Source organism: Choloepus didactylus, chromosome 27 (genome assembly GCF_015220235.1).
Source record: "Choloepus didactylus isolate mChoDid1 chromosome 27, mChoDid1.pri, whole genome shotgun sequence".
Lineage (NCBI taxonomy): Eukaryota > Metazoa > Chordata > Mammalia > Pilosa > Megalonychidae > Choloepus > Choloepus didactylus.
Genome location: NC_051333.1, coordinates 22,005,498 through 22,023,245, shown reverse-complemented (window position 1 = coordinate 22,023,245; position 17,748 = coordinate 22,005,498). Strand labels below are relative to the sequence as shown.

The following is a 17,748-nucleotide window of genomic DNA, read 5'->3' as shown; positions in this document are numbered from 1 at the left end:
TCATATCCTATGCCCTCAGTGGAAGGCTCAGAGACAGGCACTGCTTTCTACCCTTCTACTCTTTTTTCTCCTAAATGAAAGCCTGAACTGGTGCATGGAGGCTCAGGCTGGAGCGGCCGGGGAGTCAGACACAGGCAGAGGAGGGCACTCCAAGCACAGACGGTCCCCTGCCCCCAGCTGCCAGCCCGGGGATACCGCCTCTCCCATGTGCCTCCCTCAGAGAAAGCACCTGCTGTTTCCCACATCGACCTGTTTCAGCATCTCAATCCCCCATAAGCCGGAGGCCCAGAGCAGGGTCTGTGTCATCTCCACCTGCCAGCTCCGTGTCTGGCACAGGTGGGCCCACCAGCATTTGCTGAATGAGGGAGGAGCCAGGCTGCCTGCTCGGCTTAACACACACAGTTAAGAGGAGGCCGGATACTATACACTTTAAATAGGAATTGTATGGTATGTGTGCTGCTCTGGATGTATTATGTCCCCCAAAAAGCCACGTTCTTTAATGCAATCTTGTTGGGGCAGAAGTACTACATTGATTAGGTTGGAATCTTTGGATCAGGTTGTTTCCATGGAGATGTGAGCCACCCAACTGTGGTGATTATTTCCATGGAGGTGTGACCCCGCCCATTCAGTGTGGGTTTTAATTAACTCACTAGAGTACTTTAAAAAAAGCCACACAGGACGGGGCAAGATGGCGGCATAGAGAGGAGTGGAATTTAGTTAATCCCCTGGAACAACTAATGAACAACCAGGAACAACTAGTAAATAATTTGGAATAACTGCTGAGGGACAACTGTGACTGTCCATACATCATACATCAACCTGGAATGGGAGGAATGGCTGAGATCGCAGCATAAAACCTGTAAGTAAAAACTGTGGAACTGTGCTGGGAGCCCCCTCCACCCATGGCACACTGAGCTGCAAAACCTCACTCAGGTAGAGAGCAGCACTCTCCTAGCAAGCAACTATAGCTCAATCAAGCTCCAACTGGGGGTTTTAATTAACAAATGTGGATTGCTGAACATAACCTACAAACTTCCAATAAGCAGACAGAGGCTTTTAGTGACAGCTGACCTTAAAGAACCAGAAGACTCATCTGTTCCGGTAAGGGGAGCCCAGAAGACCATGTGTTACCTCTGGCCAACGAGTGAAATTCGGGGGGCCGTGTACTGGCTCTAAAAGGGGGCTTTACGTCCCTTTTTTCTCTCTCAACCTGAGGGGCTCAGCAGAGAGAGTCTCTGCCATTTTCAGTTCGCAGCACTGACCCAGACAGGGGTGGAGATAATAGAGTCAGAGAGACATTCAAATGCAGATGATAACTTCCTAGGGGATGTATCTTCCCTAAGAATAAGGAGGTGGGGCCCAGCTTTCCCTTCAGAACCAGACCCAGAGCCTGGGATAAAACAGTCAAAACAGAAACTAAAGAGGCCACCAGTCAGAGCAACAGGCTGACAGGCACCACCTGCTGGGCAGATTAGGAAAAGCACAGCGGCTGGAGACCTCACGGGAAAATCTGTCAAACTCTAAGACACACCCGCAGGGAGACTTGAAACTGAATACAGCACCACTTTGAGATCTGAACCCATTCTGGTCTGGGAAAATCTGATTGGAGTAACCAAGAAAACCAGATGCCTAGACAACAGAAAACTACAATCTACACTAGGAAAAACAAAGATATGGCCTAGTCAAAGGAACAAACTTACACCTCAATCAAGATACAGTTGAGATATTGTTTCACTTTAATAAAACAATTAAAGATTTTCAAAGAAATATGCTAAATCAAATTAAAAACCAAATCAACAAGTTCAGGGGAGATATGACAAAAGAGATAAAAGCTATAAAGAAAACACTGGGCGAACATAAGGTAGAAATCTAAAGTTTGAAAAAACAACTGGTAGAAACTATGGAAATGAAAGACATAACACAAGAGATGAAAAACACAATGGAGACATACAATAGCAGATCTCAAGAGACAGAAGAAAACACTCAGGAACTAGAGAACAAGACACTTGAAACCCTACACACAAAAGAATAGATAGGGAAAAGAATGGAAAACTATGAGCAACTTCTCAGGGAATTCAATGACAACATGAAGTGCATAAATGTACATGTCATGGGTGTCCCAGAAGGAGACGAGAAAAGGGGCAGAAGCAATCATAGGGGAACTAATCAATCTAAATTTCCCATCTCTTATGAAAGACATAAAATTACAGATCCAAGAGGGGCAGCATACCCCAAACAAAATAGATCTCAATAGACCTACGCCAGGACGCTTAACAAGCAGATTATCAAACATCAAAGACAAAGAGAGAATCCTGAAAGCAGCAAGAGAAAAGCGATCCATCACATACAAAGGAAGCTTGATAAGTCTATGTGCAGATTTCTCAGTAAAAACCATGGAGGCAAGAAGGAAGTGGTGTGATATACTTAAGATACTGAAAGAGAAAAACCGCCAACCAAGAACCCTATAGCCAGCAAAATTGTCCTTCAAATACGAGGGAGAGTTTAACATATTCTCTGACAGACAATGAGAGAGTTTGTGAACAAGATACCTGCACTACAGGAAATACTAAAGGGAGCACTACAGACAAATAAGAAAAGACAGGAGTGTGAGGTTTGGAACACAATTTTGGGTAATAGTAGCACAGCAATGTAAGTACACTGAACAAAGATGGCTGTGAGTATGATTGAAAGAGGAAGGTTAAGAGCATGTGGGACACCAGAAGGAAAGAGGAAAGATAAAGAACTAGAAGTTAATAATAGAGAGGTATATAGGGAAAAATATATACCTATTGCAAACTATATACTATAGTTAGTAGTATTCTAATATTCATCAACAGTAACAAATGTACTATACCAATACTATGAGTCAATAATGGAGGGGGGGGTGGTTAGAGGTATGGAAGGATTTGAGATTTCTTTTTTTGTCTTTATTTCTTTTCTGGAGTAATGAAAATGTTCTAAAAATTGAAAAAAATATAATTGTGGGATGGATGCACAGCTGTATCATGGGCAACTGATTGTGCACCCTGGATCTCTGGATAATTGTATGGTATATGAACAATCTCAATAAAATTAAATTTAATTAAAAAAAAAAAAAAAGAGCCACACAAGCCGAGACACTAGCTGCAGCAGAGAGACACATTTTGAAGACGGCCGTTGAAAGCTGACGCTGACATTTTGGAGAACGCCATTTTGAAATGCAACCTGGGAGCAAGCAGATGCCAGCCACGTGCCTTCCCAGCTAACAGAGGTTTTCCGGACACCACTGGACTTCCTTTGGTGAAGGCATACTTTTGTCAATGCCTTAATTTGGACATTTTCATGGCCTTCAGACTGTAACTTTGTAACCAAATAAACCCCCTTTATAAAAGCCAATCCATTTCTGGTATTTTGCATAATGGCAGCATTAGAAAACTGGAAAAGTAAGTGAATTATATCTCAACATTGCCATTATTTAAAAAAAAAAAAAAAAGGAGGCCAGGTACCCAGGAATTAGAGGGAGGGAAAAACCCAAACTTTAACTATTACTGTTTTCAAATATGGCCTAAATCAGTTTTAAAATTTAAGGGGAAAAAAGATACTAAAATAGGATACAATTTTAAAGTTCAAAGTGCCTCCACTCCCAGACCCTCTGTGACTCGGCTCATGGGGATGGCCAGCTTTGGGTTCCCAACCCCACATCTCCAGGCCCCCAGGAGTAGCTTCAGAATCAACAAAGACGAGAGCGAAAACATGAGAGGAAAGGACAAGGCTCTCTGCGGAGCCTGCAGAAACCCATCAAACTTAAGGCCACTACAAGGGATACATGATGTCCACATTTCCATTTTAAACGCTGAGTCTAGTGCCCACTGCTTGGAGATTTACCTTGAGGACGATTGAAAAGTCAACGTCTTTGGTTTCCTTCAGGCCAAGAGGAATCAGAGGAATTGTACATGCTTCCCTAGAATGAACAAAAAGAGGCATATGAACATCGCCCAGCCCAGATCTTTGCACCCCACCAGCCCATCTCAGCCCCCCTACCACCGACCCTCCTTAAACCAATCAAGCTCACTCTTGGCAGACAGGCTCAATCTCCATAAAGACAAGTCTGGTCATGACCCTCCCTCTGTTCCAAAACTGAATATGGCTCCCTGTGACTTCTGGTCCACCCACCCTAACACAAGTGGTCCCCTACGCTCTCAGCCCTGACTTACCCCTCAGGTCTCAATCCTTCCTTCCGTAACTGTGCTGAGAATTACCGTATCAGTGTCTATACCCGGTGCGCTCACTGCTTCCCTACCTGGATATACTGCTTGCTGTGCAGTATTTGTGAGCCCCCCAGATCCTGTCCTCCTTCTCCCTTCTCCTCACTGCAATGGGTCCCACCTCTCTTGCAGCCCTCACCTTTGAGGACCCCCCACACTCACAGCCGTAAACTCTCCATGGCCTCCTCCTTTGGACACATCACTCTTAAGAGTCCCGTCACCTGCCCAGCAAATACCTTGAGGGCAGAGGCCCCATCTGACCCCCCTAAATGTGCCTATCTCCCAGGGCGGGGTCAGGCCCTGGCAGGCTGCTTCCCCTCCACCTTCTCTCCCACCCAGTGACCACTCAGTAACCCCACAGGTCGCTGTTCCAGTGCTCCCTGCACCCTACATTCTTAGGGGCAGGCCAACAGGAAGTGAAACGGCCTTGGACCACGTTTTGCAAACAGGGATTTAGCTCCCTGACCTGTAACAGGAGACCTCCTGGGCTGCTGGGCCCAGCCCCGGAGAAGGCCAGGAATGCTGGGTAGGGTGAGTGGACAATGGGGCTGTAAGCTGAAACTGTCTCTGCGGCAGGGAGAAAACAATGGGGCCGAGCCAAAAGCAGGCAAGACCCACTGGGGAGCGTGGCCTCCCCCAGCCAGCAGGGTAAGAACCCCGATGGAGGGACAAGAGGACTGGCCATGCCCCTCTCCTCTGGGCTCACCCCATGCAGGGCCAAGGCAAGGCCTGCTCTCCCGGGGGCTGTCCGGGCAACAAGTAGAGGTGACGGAGTGTCCCAAGGCCCCCACCCCAAGGCACCTCCGCCCCAATCTTGCCTCTAACATAACCTTCTTTGGGACCTCAGGCCTCCCGGGGTCTTCTCATCTGTACACTGAGATTATTTCCTCCCTGCCTTCCTCACAGAAGTGTTTAAAATCAAAGGAGCAAAGAAAGAAACAAACTACTTTGAAAAAAGGGTGGAGAATGCAAATGCAAGGTGTCCTTAGGAATCTGTACCCCTCTCTGGTCCTCCCAAGGGCACACGTCATCAGCTCTGGCTACCTAAAAGCCAGACCTCCTGGGGCCTTCACTGCCTGGCTCTGTGCAAAACCCCCACAGGGACACCCCTGCCCTTCAGAACAGCAAGGGAGGCGGTGAAACAGCCCCAAAGTTTGGCCCTGCCTCCTCGAGGAACTTTGACCTTATGGGCGACAACAATAAATTTAACTGGGAGAGTCCTTTATTTTGTTGTTTTTCTGAGTAGGTGTTCAGAACTGCAGTGGGAGCCCAAAGGTAAATGGATCAAAGTGCATCCCACCCCAAGGGGAAGAGAGGAGGTTTTCACATTCTAAGGTTTTCCCACTGGCTCTGAACAAAGCCGAGAGGCCACACCTAAGATAAGGAAGCACGTTGCACAGGTGACCCCAACTCCTAAATGTTTCCTTTCTGTTAATCCCAGGAACTATTTTCTCTCTTTTTTAAATTGTTGAATCATGGATAAAATTTATTTTCAACTGACTTATGTATTCTATAACAGACATAGAATGCAAATTTTTATTTTAAAAAACATTTGCAGACCCCTTTCATTGATAACATGACTGAGTTATTTATTTTATTCACTTAAGTTATCTTACAATTTGGTAACAATAACTAGCTCCAGTATAGCTAAGACATGAAAATATACAAAACAGTTATAGGTACACATGTACTTCTACCTGCTAGTACACTTATAAATCACACAAACTTAGATATTTATTTTAAAATAGAGTCTTTGAAACGAAACCAGTTCATCAATTTTTTTATCAAGATATGCTTTATGCAGAAATAAAAACTGAAACAGAAAAAGACACGTTCTACTTAGTTTTCTAATACCTTAAAAATCACATCAGTTCTACAAACGACTGCTTCTGAGCTGGGGAACTCTTTTTCTGATTCAGTTTCTTTCACCTAAGGGCCACCTAACCTTTTGAGAACATCCCCACATTGAAAAATATGCAAACCTCTTAAAGCTTTTCCAAGTTATTCCTTAAAGATGGCCATTTCTTTCAGAAGCAGCTCACCCTGGGAGACTTCTGATGTCAGAAGGCCACACCTCCATATTCCACCTCCCACTAACACTCTAAGGGATGCTTATGAATGAGAACCTTCTTTTCTCAAATATTTAAAGGGTTACATTTCTGAAGTTTCTCAGTTGCATCATCTCAGAGAACTCACACAGGTCCCTAATCTCAGATGTAAAACCCCCGCATCAAGATGGTTTCTACTTTTTTGCAATTGTATCAGTTGATTGACGCAGCGTCAGGCCCCACGCATGGTGGTGAGGCTGAGGGGGGAGTTCGAGAGCAAGTGGGGGGAAGAAGGAAGCAACTCAGCCCCCCTCTGGCAGGTCAACCCTGAAGGTATAACCACAGAAGGGATCCAGGGCCCATCCTGGCAGAGCCACCGCCCTAGCCCACGTGAGAGACGCTGTCTTCCCACCTGGTCCCAGACAGGGACCCGATAAAACCCAAGGGGTCCCAGGACAATGCCCTTTTGTTCAACTCTCCAGGCATTGCACCCCAAGCTCCACAGGTTCATCCCTTTACCCCTGGCACCCGGCTCAACCCCTGCCTGGTAATTCCCTCATTTCCCAATGTGGGGTCTGCCACGTCCCCAACCCACAGCCCCCTACCTGGCCTACCTGTGCACCCACCCGAGCTACAGGCATGTCCCAAGGACCAGAACACATCTGGAGGAAGCAGGGCCCCACTTACTCTGTGCTCTGGTAGACACCCACTGAGATGTTGAGCCCCTCAAGCTCCTCCTTGAGCATCTGCAGGTCTGAGTTCACAAAGCTCAGCTCCAAGCGCACCTGCTCCCGCACCTTCTGGTTGGTGGCTGCTCTGTTAAAAGAGAGGGAAGGACCGTAAGCAAGGGATTCTATTAATTGTTCAATTTTAAAAATGCTCTTTCATGAATTGTAACAAATATACTACACGAATGCACGGTGTTAACAATAAATAGGTGTAAAAGGGAAATTTATTCTATGCATAAGTTTTCTGTAAACCTGCAACTTCTCTAATAAAAAAGAGAGAGAGAGAAGGGGGTGGGGGAGAGAAGTGGCCTCAGCTGGGTGAGCACACACCCGCCCCCATCCCTGCAGGGACGCTCTGGAATCTGCTTGCCGATGTGAGGGCCAGATGTGATCAAAGGTGTCTCAAAGAAGCCGGGTACCTGCCCATCCTGAGCCACTCTTGCCAGCAAATGGGCCTGGGGACAAAGTCAACAACACTGCCAGGGATGAATGAGCAGACAATCCTGCAAAGAATTCGCCTCTAGAAGAGAAATGAAAACTGCTCTTGGTCACCCACCTAGAAGACCATAAATTATCCCTTAAAAGGAAATAGATGGGGGGGATTGAGGAGAATGGAGAGTTATTGTTCAGTGTGTTCAGAGTTTCTGTTTAAGGCAATGAAAAAGTTTTAGTAATGGAAGACGGTGATAGTAGGACAACATTGTAAAAGTTAATTAATGCCACTGAATTGTACACTTGAAAATGGTTAAAATGGGAAATTTTTGTGTTGCATATATGTTACTACAATTAAAAGTTTAAAAAAAATGAATGGGAAAATAGGAGGATGGAACCCTTCCCAACTCATTTCATGAGGGTAACATTACTGACACCAAAGCCAGAGAAGGGCTGCAAGAAAACGAAACAACAGACCAATATCCCTAATGAATATATACAAAAAACTCCTCAATGAAATAATAAGCAACCTGAACTTAGCAACAGATAAAAAGGATTATACACCATGTCCAAGTGGGATTTATCCTAGGAATGTGAGGTTTGTCTAATATCTGATAATCAATTGATGTTATATACCATATTAATAAAGAACAAAAAAACTCAGTGTATGCAGAAAAAGCATTTGACAAAAGCCAACACCCATTGATGATAAAAATTTTCAGCAAACTAGGAATTAAAGAAAATGTCCTCAACTTAATAAAGGGCATTTAAGAAAAGCCACAGCTAATATCATACTTAATGGTGAAAGACTACCACTTTCCCCTATGACCAGGAACAAGGCAAGGATGCCTGCTTTTGCCACTTCTATTAAACATTGTACTAGAGGTTTCCTGCCAGTAGCAATATGGCAAATAAAGAAAATAAAGGCATCCGGATTGGAAAGAAGAAGGAAAGTAAAATTGTTTTTATTCATCGATGACATGATCCTATATGTAGAAAATTTCAAGGTATCCACAAGACAACTCCTAGAACTAATAAACAAGTTCAGAAAGATCACAGGATACAAGATCAATATACAAAAATCAATTGTATTTCTATACATCAGCAATAAATAGTTCAAAAATTAAGAAAACAAGGCCATTCATAACAGCACCGAAAAGAATAAAGTACTTAGGAATAAATTTAACATAAGTAGTGCAAGACTGGTACACTGAAAACTACAAAACATTGCTGAGAGAGATTAAAGGGAGGGATATCCCATGTTTATATGGACTGGAAAACTCACCACTGTCAAAGCGTCAATTCTCTCCAATTTGTCGACATGTAGATTCCACACAATCCCAAACAAAACCCCAATTAACTTTTTAGTGGAAATTGACAAGCTGATCCTAAAACATATATGGAAATACAGAAGACCTAGGATGGCCAAAACAATTTTTTAAAGCAACAAAGTTGGATGACTTAGGCTAACTTATTTCAAAACTTACCATGCTATTGACCAAAGGATAAGTCAATGGAACAGAACAGAGTCCAGAAATAAATCCTTACATTCATGGTTAATTGATTTTTGACAAAGGTGTAAAACAATACAATGCAACAAATGGTGCTGAAGCAATTGGACGGCCATATATGTGTTTTAATATAATAAAGCTATCATTGTAGTACAGCACTTTCAGTGAGTCCTGGGAGTCATTCTAGCAAATTATTGAACCGAAGCGGGTGGTTGGGACCTCTGAATTTGCAGCTGGTTGGTCAGAAGTGCGGGTGGACCGGGTCCCTGAATTTGTGATGGTACCTTGTAGAGGACGGCCCTGAACTGTAGGGTCTGGCTGAGCTTTGAGTGGTTACAGCCAGAAATGAATTGAATGGAGCCACTGCAGTGTCTGCAGTTGGTGTCAGAAGCTGTTGGAAGTTGACAAAAGTTTCGTAAACTTTCATAACGTCATAGGCAAAAACAACAACAAGAAAAAACCAAACCACTTTGACCTTATGCCACACCACACACAAATATTAACTCAAACTGGTTCGCAGACTAAAACATAAAATGCAAAACTATAAATCTTTCAGGAGAAAACAGGAGAGAATTTTCAAGACCTAGCATTGGTGAAGACTTTAGATCTGACACCAAAATCACAATCCATAAAAGGAAAATTTAATAAATTGGATCCCATCAAAATTAAACATTTTTACTCTGCAAAAGGCATTGCTAAGTGGATGAAAGGACAAGCTACAGCCTGGAAGAAAATATTTGGAAACCACCTTTCAGACAAGGAGTTGTATCTAGGATATGTAGAAAACTATCAAAACTCAACAGTGAAACAACTTGAAAGTGGTTAAAGCGGGAAATGTTATGCTGTATGTATGTTACAACTAAAAAATTTTTTTTAAATCCAATTAGAAAATGAGCAAAAGACATGAACAGATATTTCACTGAGGAGAAAATACAGACAGCAAACAAGCACATGGAAAGGCCAACACTGTTAGCCATAAGGAAAATGCAAATTTAAAGCCCAACATGTTGTGGATACGTTACCACAACAAAAATGTAAAAAATAAACAAAACCACAAAACTGTACAACACAATGAACCCTAATGTAAACCACGGACTTTAATTAATAATATAATAATATAATTATAATAATATTAGTGCATCAATTGTAACTAATATACCACACTAACACAAAAAATTAATAATAGGGAAAACTATGTGGGAGGTAGTACAGGGAACTCTGCACTTTCTGCAAGATTTTTCTGTAAACCTACAACTGCTCTAAAAAATAAAATTAAATTAAAAATGTAATATTGGCTAATACAAAAAAAAAAAAAAAGTGTTTCACTACATACCTACCAGAATGGCTACATTTAAAAATAGTGATAAAACCCAATGCAGGGAAGGATGAGGAAAAACTGGTCACTCACACACTGCTGATGAGATACTGTAAAATGGTACAGTTATTCTGGAAGATAATCGGGCAGTTTCTCATAAAATAAACTGACCACATGACCCAGCAAAATTGCACTCCTGGGTATTCATCCCAGAGAAATGAAACTTTTTATGTTCATACAAAAGCATGTGCACCAATGTTCATAGCAGCTTTACTTGTACTGGCCCCAAACTGGAAATAACCCACACATCCTTCAATGGGTAAATGATGAAAGAAAACTGGGTACCTCTATGCACAGAGGACTGCTACAGCAAGACAAGGAATAAACCACTGGTACACGTGACAGCTTGGATGGATCTCAAGGGAATTCTGAGAGCGAAAAAATCCAATCTCAAATTATTCCATTTATACAAATTCTCAAAAGGACAAAATTATAGGCGTGGAGAAGAGGCTAGCGTTTGTCAGGGATTAGGGATGAGGGGAGAAGGATGGATATGGTTTTAAAGGGGTAGCATGAGGGAGCCTTGTAGTGATGGAAACTCTCTATATCTTAACCATAGCAGTGGATACACAAATCTATACATGTGATAAAACTTCAGAGAACTACACACACACACACACACACACACAAATGAACGTACAACAGGTGATACCTGAATAACCCTGTGGGTTGAATAACCAATGCCAATTTCCTGTATTTGATATTACGGTAGACTTACGCCAGAAATTGCCATTGGGGAAAACCAGGTGACGGGTACATGGGACCTACTGTCAATTATTGTGAAACTTCCTGTGAAGCTATAATTATTAAGGAATTAAAAGTTAAAAAAAAAATTATACTAAATGAAAGAACTCAGATGTCAAAACTACACATGGAATAAATGGTGGTGATGGTAGCAGAACATTGTGAATGTAATTAACACTGAATTATATACCTAAATGTGGGTGAAGGGGGAAATTTTAGGTTATATACAACTAAAATAAAAATTAAAAAAAAAAACAACTATATATGGTATGATTCCATTTTCATGAAATGTCCAGAAAAGGCAAATTTATAGAGACAGAGAACAGAGCACTGGCTGCCAGGACTGGGGGTTGGAGCAGGGATTAACAGCAAACAGGCACAAGGGGAGTTTTGGGGTGACGTAAATATTCTAAAACTTAAGTGTGGTGATGTTTGTACAACTCTGCAGTTACTAAAAGTTATTGATTTTTTTTTTTTTTTAGACATGGTCTCTGGTGGCCAAAAAATTGGGGGAACACTGAACTAAACCAAGTTAAACAGGGCGTTTAACATGCCAGTGTTTATTGTGAGTGTCCAAGAAGGGGATATAGTACACAGCTGATTAAACCCGAAGGTCCACAGAAGCATTCTGCTCTGAGTATCACAAGCATCTAGTTGTTCCAAGCTCTATATTATGCTGGATTAGAGAATGGGGCAATCACTGGAAACTGTAAGAGTCAGAAAGAATTTAGTGAATTAGGAGGGACTTTATTTGGCCTTTAAACATGAGTTGGATTTATGTACAATAAGGGAAATGGATAGAAAGTACCAGATGCAGGAAAGTGAACAAGGCATCCTGCCTAGCCCATGATGTTTGGTAAATGCATTCACACTTGTATGCAAATATACACCCTTGAAAATTGCTACCAACCTCTAGGCTTCAAGGGCCCAGGACCCAGATATCCAATCATTAAGTCTTATCAATTATTTTTTCTTTATAAAGTCTCTAATATTGATTTTTTCCTTTAAACCTCCAATTCTGTCTTTTTTAATTAAAATCAGCACTATTATAAGGAGTTAATAATACAGAGGTGGGGAAAAAATGTACCTGTTGCAAACTATGGACCATAGTTAACAGCGATATCTTCTTTCATCAACAGTAACAAATGTACCATACCAGTACTAGGGGTCAGTAGGAGGTGGGGATAAGGGAAATGGGATGTTTTGGGTTTTCTTTCTTTCTTTTTTTGTTTTTAGAGTAATGAAAATGTTCTAAAATTGATTGTGGTGATGAATGCACAACTGTGATGATACTGTGAGCCACTGAATGTACACTTTGGATGGATTGTATGGTGTGTGACTACATCTTAATAAAACTGTATCTTAAAAATCTGAATTTTATGATATGTAAATTATGCTCCAACAGAATTGTTTAAAAAATCAAAAAAAAAATCACTGGGAGGGGGGAGCTGTGGGTAAGTGAAGACATACATTTAAGTGAAAGAGGGGGAGTCCTACAAGAGCACAGGGAAAGCTTTCACAGCAGCAGGGTTTCCTGGGGGGGGGGTTGTCAGTGAGGGGAGAACACCCCTGATCTACTTTATAGACTCTCCATTGCTTCACGGATGACTTTTGTCATTTAGAAATGCCTAAAATGGATGGACTTGCAGACATTGCAAAATGCAGGCTTAGTATTTTCTCTTTAGAGAGCTGGAATGAGTCAAGATTGCAGAATCAGGAATAAAGGTTCCTAAGGGAAGAAAAGAGGCATCTTCACATAAATTTTCAAGCAGAGGCTTTGATACCTGCTCAAGGACCTTACGGCTGCGTCTTCCTTTTATGGATCAGGACGCACCGCACAAATAACAGTGACAACGAACACCAGCGCTGAGCTCTGAATGCTCCCATCAAATCCTCAGCTAATCCTTTAGGTGAGGACTAGAATGAACCCCATTTCACAGAGAAGGAAACTGAGGCTCATCAGCCAAGGTCTCCAGACAGCAGGGAGACTGTTTCTGACCAGGTACCCATCCTCGGCTGATGAAAATCCAGCCACCTGCTCACCTCCCATCCCCCTGTCCTCCGGCCCACGAGGGTCTCAGACACTTCGTCTACAGTCTGCCCTCTCCACTGGGGCTCTTCCCCATCCCGCCAGATGTTTGGGCCCATAGGTTTCTCTCCAGTATATATATATATTTATTCCTTCCCTTCCCTCCATCTTACTCCCTCCCTCCAATGAACTCCTCCTTCATCAACAAACAAGCCTATGACTTCGCACCCCACAAAAGACAAGCTGGACCTTGAACGCATTTTGGTGGCACATGCCCTCTTACTGCTCCGTGGGCTTTCACGAAGGGACATTTGGGCTCCTCGGTCAGATAATGAGGCGGTGGAAGCTCAGCTTGGTGAGAATCATTGGGTTCTGTGTTGTTTGCTTGCTTTTTGGTTGTTACTACCGGTAAGAAGTATATCTTATATCACAGCACAGCACACACACAGAGGAAAACAAATGTCTCACCAAACCGTCCTTAGCCATCCATCATGTGACGCTCTACAAAATACTCTATTCTACTCAAACATACTTTTTGTTTTTAAAAAAAATGCTGCTTGCAACCCACTGAATTGATTTCATGACACACAACCTGCAGCCTGTAAAAACCTGAACTGCAGAGATGTTATTGAGAAAAAATGACTGATTCCCAAGAATTCAGGGGAGAAAATTCTCTCAGGCATCGATATTCAGAACAGGTTCAATTCTTCTTAGCAACTGGTTTCCTGTTGGCTAATGGACAAGAAATGTGTTCCAGATCACATTCCCTTCCTCATAATGGCTGCCAGGAAACTCAGAGACAAACTGCACACATATAAAAAAGTATTAGGACCTTGTACATGTAACTAGCCTTACCTCCAGCTAAATCTCTCTCTTAACTCTTACCCTTCCTATTCCCAATTCCTCATCACTCACGTTTCAATCTTACGGGTTGTAGGAGTGTGTTAAGGTGCCTCAAATCCACTTTGGAAGAGAGCAAGATAAACAATTACAACTCCTGGAGAACAAGACCTTTCCCTTGCATTTCTCTGTATTCCTCCTGGAACCTTCTATATGGTGGGGGCTCAACAAATTTCAGGTGATGGAAGAAGAAATGGCAGAGTGAAGACTACTCCCTACAAGCAGCGGGGCGGCTTTCTGGTTCTTGGTAGCAGTGTGGGTCCAACATAAATGTAACAATTTAGCCCTTGAGCTCCCCTATCCAAATAACTGAAGAGCTTCCAAATAATGCCAACTCTTGATTTTTCCATCTCAACAGAATGATCTGCCACATCTCCCTTGCCCTGGTTGGGCAACAATTCACATTTTAGGATTTGCACCCAATCAAAGAGCTGTTCTGGATGTGGACCTCTTTCGGTGGGTCACGCTGGAAAAGGTTTGCAGCCAGGCATGGCCTCGAGGTTGGTTTCCACAATGCTGACCTTTGGGCTCAAATATGACTCAGAGGTCAGCTCTGGAGTTGGAGCTGTGTTTCTTGTACAGATGATGGTTTTCACAGATTCACTGGTAGAGGGAGTAAGGCCTTCTGGAATAGGGCATGCCAATTCAAGATACTAGGCGTGTTCCAGCTCCATCTATACCCAGCCTAGGGGCACAGCCTGGGGCAATGGACAAGTACAAAACCAGTTGGCCCGAACTGGGGTGTTTCTCCTCCCCTTAAACTAGTTGCCAATATTAACAACTCAACAATTAAACCATTTTATTTTTTTAAGTCAGATCTCCAGGAAAAAAAAAAGAGAGAGAAAAAAAGAGAGAGAAGATCTGGCAACTCTGGGCCTGCCTTCAATAGAGCAAATCACAGCAGCTTACTCCAGAGAAGGTGTATGGTCTGTACTTCAGCACAGACCCCACCACTCCCTATCGCCTCACAGCACTGATCCCAACCCCCTTCATTCATTTCCATGTCTGCCTGACCCCATAAGCCTCACAGTGGGTTCCCTGATCTAGTTCAACAGCTACCAGTACAAAAGGGGAACTAGAAGCCCTGGGTCACAGAACTAGTTAGTTCAAACTGAACAATGGTTTGACAACTTGCTTTGAATTTCACAAAGACCATTTCAGTTTCAGAAAAAAATCATCTCATTTCTACCCCAGCTTTGCCCCAAGGGAGAAAAGAGAGAGAATATTGTCCTTGTCTATCCTGAAAAAAGCACATTTAAAATATTTGATATCTTCCTAATCAAACTCTAGGAAGTTCAAGGATTCTTGGCAGATATGGATAGGAGATGGAGAAAACCTCGAAAGGGCACAAAACCAGCTCTTCGCAATGCCTGTCCAGCCGCAATGCCCACCTGCCGATGCAGGTAAGGCACACTCCATTTTCTGGGACATGTTCCCACACTCACCCCATCTCGGCTTCCAACTGCTCTACCTTCGACCTGCGGCTGCAGCAGGACATCTGGGAGCCTGACGACAGACAGACAGGACAGCAGGGCCCAGTTTCTAACCGAAACCACCCCTTGCCCGCAGGGACAGCTACCTCACCAGCAGCCCAGGGCCACCAGCAAGGCCGGAGATAGGCTTGGCGAAATGCCCTATTTGTTTTTGGAAACCGTTGGTGCTGCTGAGTCAGATTAATAAACACCTTTAGGGTTTTCCTCTGACACCACTCTCCAGAGAGTGGCACTCTGAACGTTTAGGTCACTGCAAGAATCATTAACCACCCGCCCCACCCCCAGCCCTCCCAGCTCAACCACTGCTGCAACCTTGACAATGAGCTGGAGCCACACTTGGGCGTCACAGGCTGCTTGCTGGTGTCATCAACAGACCAAGGCAGACAAAACCGCCCCAGTTCTGCCATAGAAACTAAGTCCCCTCTCTCTCTAAGGCTGCACCCACCCCCATGTCACACTCTATCCAATTCCCCTATTTTATTGTCACCCTAGGAAACATCACTTCCTGATATGATCTGAATTGTTTACTTGAGTATCTCCAACCAGGAAAATTTGTTTTGCAAGATAGGCCAGTGGCTTTTAATAAAGCAGAGTACATAAACTTCATTGATAAGGTCATTAAAATACTTCTACTTTTTCTAACAACAAATCTGTATAAAGCCCGATTTTCTTCATCTACTTCAACTAAAACAACATATCACAAAAGACTAAATATAAAAGCAGATATGAGAATCCAGTTATCTCTTATTAAGCCAGATATTAAAGAGATTTTGCAAAGTTGTAAAGAAATCAATACTAGTCTTCTTTCCTCTTTTTTTTTTTTTTTTTGGAAAATATGTTTTCCTTTAGACAACACCCACGAGAATTTAAGCATCGTGAAAGCAGGGCCTTGTCTGAATTACTGGCAGCCTGGTCCCCGGCACCTCAAACACTGCCACTTATGAGGTGCTCAACAAATGCATTTGTTGAGGGGATGAACAGGCAAACCAATTGCAGCCCACCAGCCCCTCAGCCGCAGAGCAGGGCTGTCAAAGTGCCAACCAGAGCCCATGACCGCCAAACACAACATGGGCGAGAGAGCTGCAACCTTCCCAGCACCCCAAGCCCAGCACGTGGCAGGCACTCCCCAAATTAGAGGGCCACTGTGCTGTGCAGAACGGACCCTACCCAGGTCCTGACTCACCTGGAGACAGGGATACTTTCAGACATTTTAAAAGCTAAATGTTGCAATATTCTCCCAGTTTCCTCCAGTAACAATCTTCCTTTTGCCTGGTTACAAAAGTCACTGGAGAAGAGGTTCCCAGACACTTTCCCTCCCAAGGACCTTTGGTCCTTTGCTAGTCCACAAATAGCAAAACTAACACAGGCAGAGCATTGTTCTTCTTGATGGAGCGGCAGGTTCAAGGGGGTCTGTTATATTATTCTTCTGTACCTTTGCACTATTTCACAATAAAAATGAACAATGCACTAGGTAAAAGAGCATGCAAACACCGAAGGGAATAAAATGAAATGTGAGGGTCACCTCCATCCCCCATCCCTTGTCTTGCTCCCCTAAGCTGACTCTTACTAACAGTTTTCTTCCTACCATTTGGAAAACATCTGTGTAGATACAAAAGCACAGGTACAGATCCTTTAAACACATACACACATGTACACAGGATATCCTGTCTGTACCTTCTTTTTCCCCACTTAATATCTTTAAGATCTTTCCTACAGAGCAAATACAGAATGAATTTATCCCAAGTTCAAGTTCAGAAATCCTCCTCCTGTCTTTATGGAGTCCTCTGTGAGCTGACCACACAGCCTCCACGTGTCTGTAATCACCAGGACCTGGGAGGGCTGAACCCTTGGGGCTTTTTCACAAACCCCAGATTCGGGGTATTTGTTTTTCCCAATAAGCTCCTGAGCAGCCTCTGGGCTCCCTAAGGCCCCCACAGTGAGGGAGCACCCGCCATCAATCTCCTACAAACATCTGGCACCCCCATCCCTAGAATCCCCAAAAGGCCCGGTGTGGTTTTCAAAGCCGTATGTGCCCTAGAAAATCATGTTCTTAAATCTAACCCATTCCTCTGGGTATAAACCCATTGTAAGTAGGACCTTTTGATGAGGCTACTTCATTGAGTTGTGACACAACTCAATCAGGAGGATGGGTCTTAATTCTATTACTGGAGCCCTTTACCAATGGAATGAATATACAAAGAAAGAGAGGAAAGAAAGCCACAGGAAGCAAGAAGCTGAAAGGAA

The 17,748-nt window shown here is 43.2% G+C and overlaps 1 protein-coding gene across 1 annotated transcript in view; it reads right to left on the bottom strand.

Moving 5' to 3' along the window:
- The window catches only part of RHPN2 (rhophilin Rho GTPase binding protein 2), a 56,306-nt gene that overhangs the window by 23,498 nt on the left and 15,060 nt on the right, over positions 1–17,748 (bottom strand). The window contains exons 3-4 of the mRNA XM_037819956.1: positions 6,980–7,108; positions 3,865–3,940 (exon numbers count right to left, since the gene is read on the bottom strand). Of these exons, the coding sequence (XP_037675884.1) occupies positions 3,865–3,940; positions 6,980–7,108 (205 nt within the window). The remainder of the gene's footprint in view (positions 1–3,864; positions 3,941–6,979; positions 7,109–17,748) is intronic.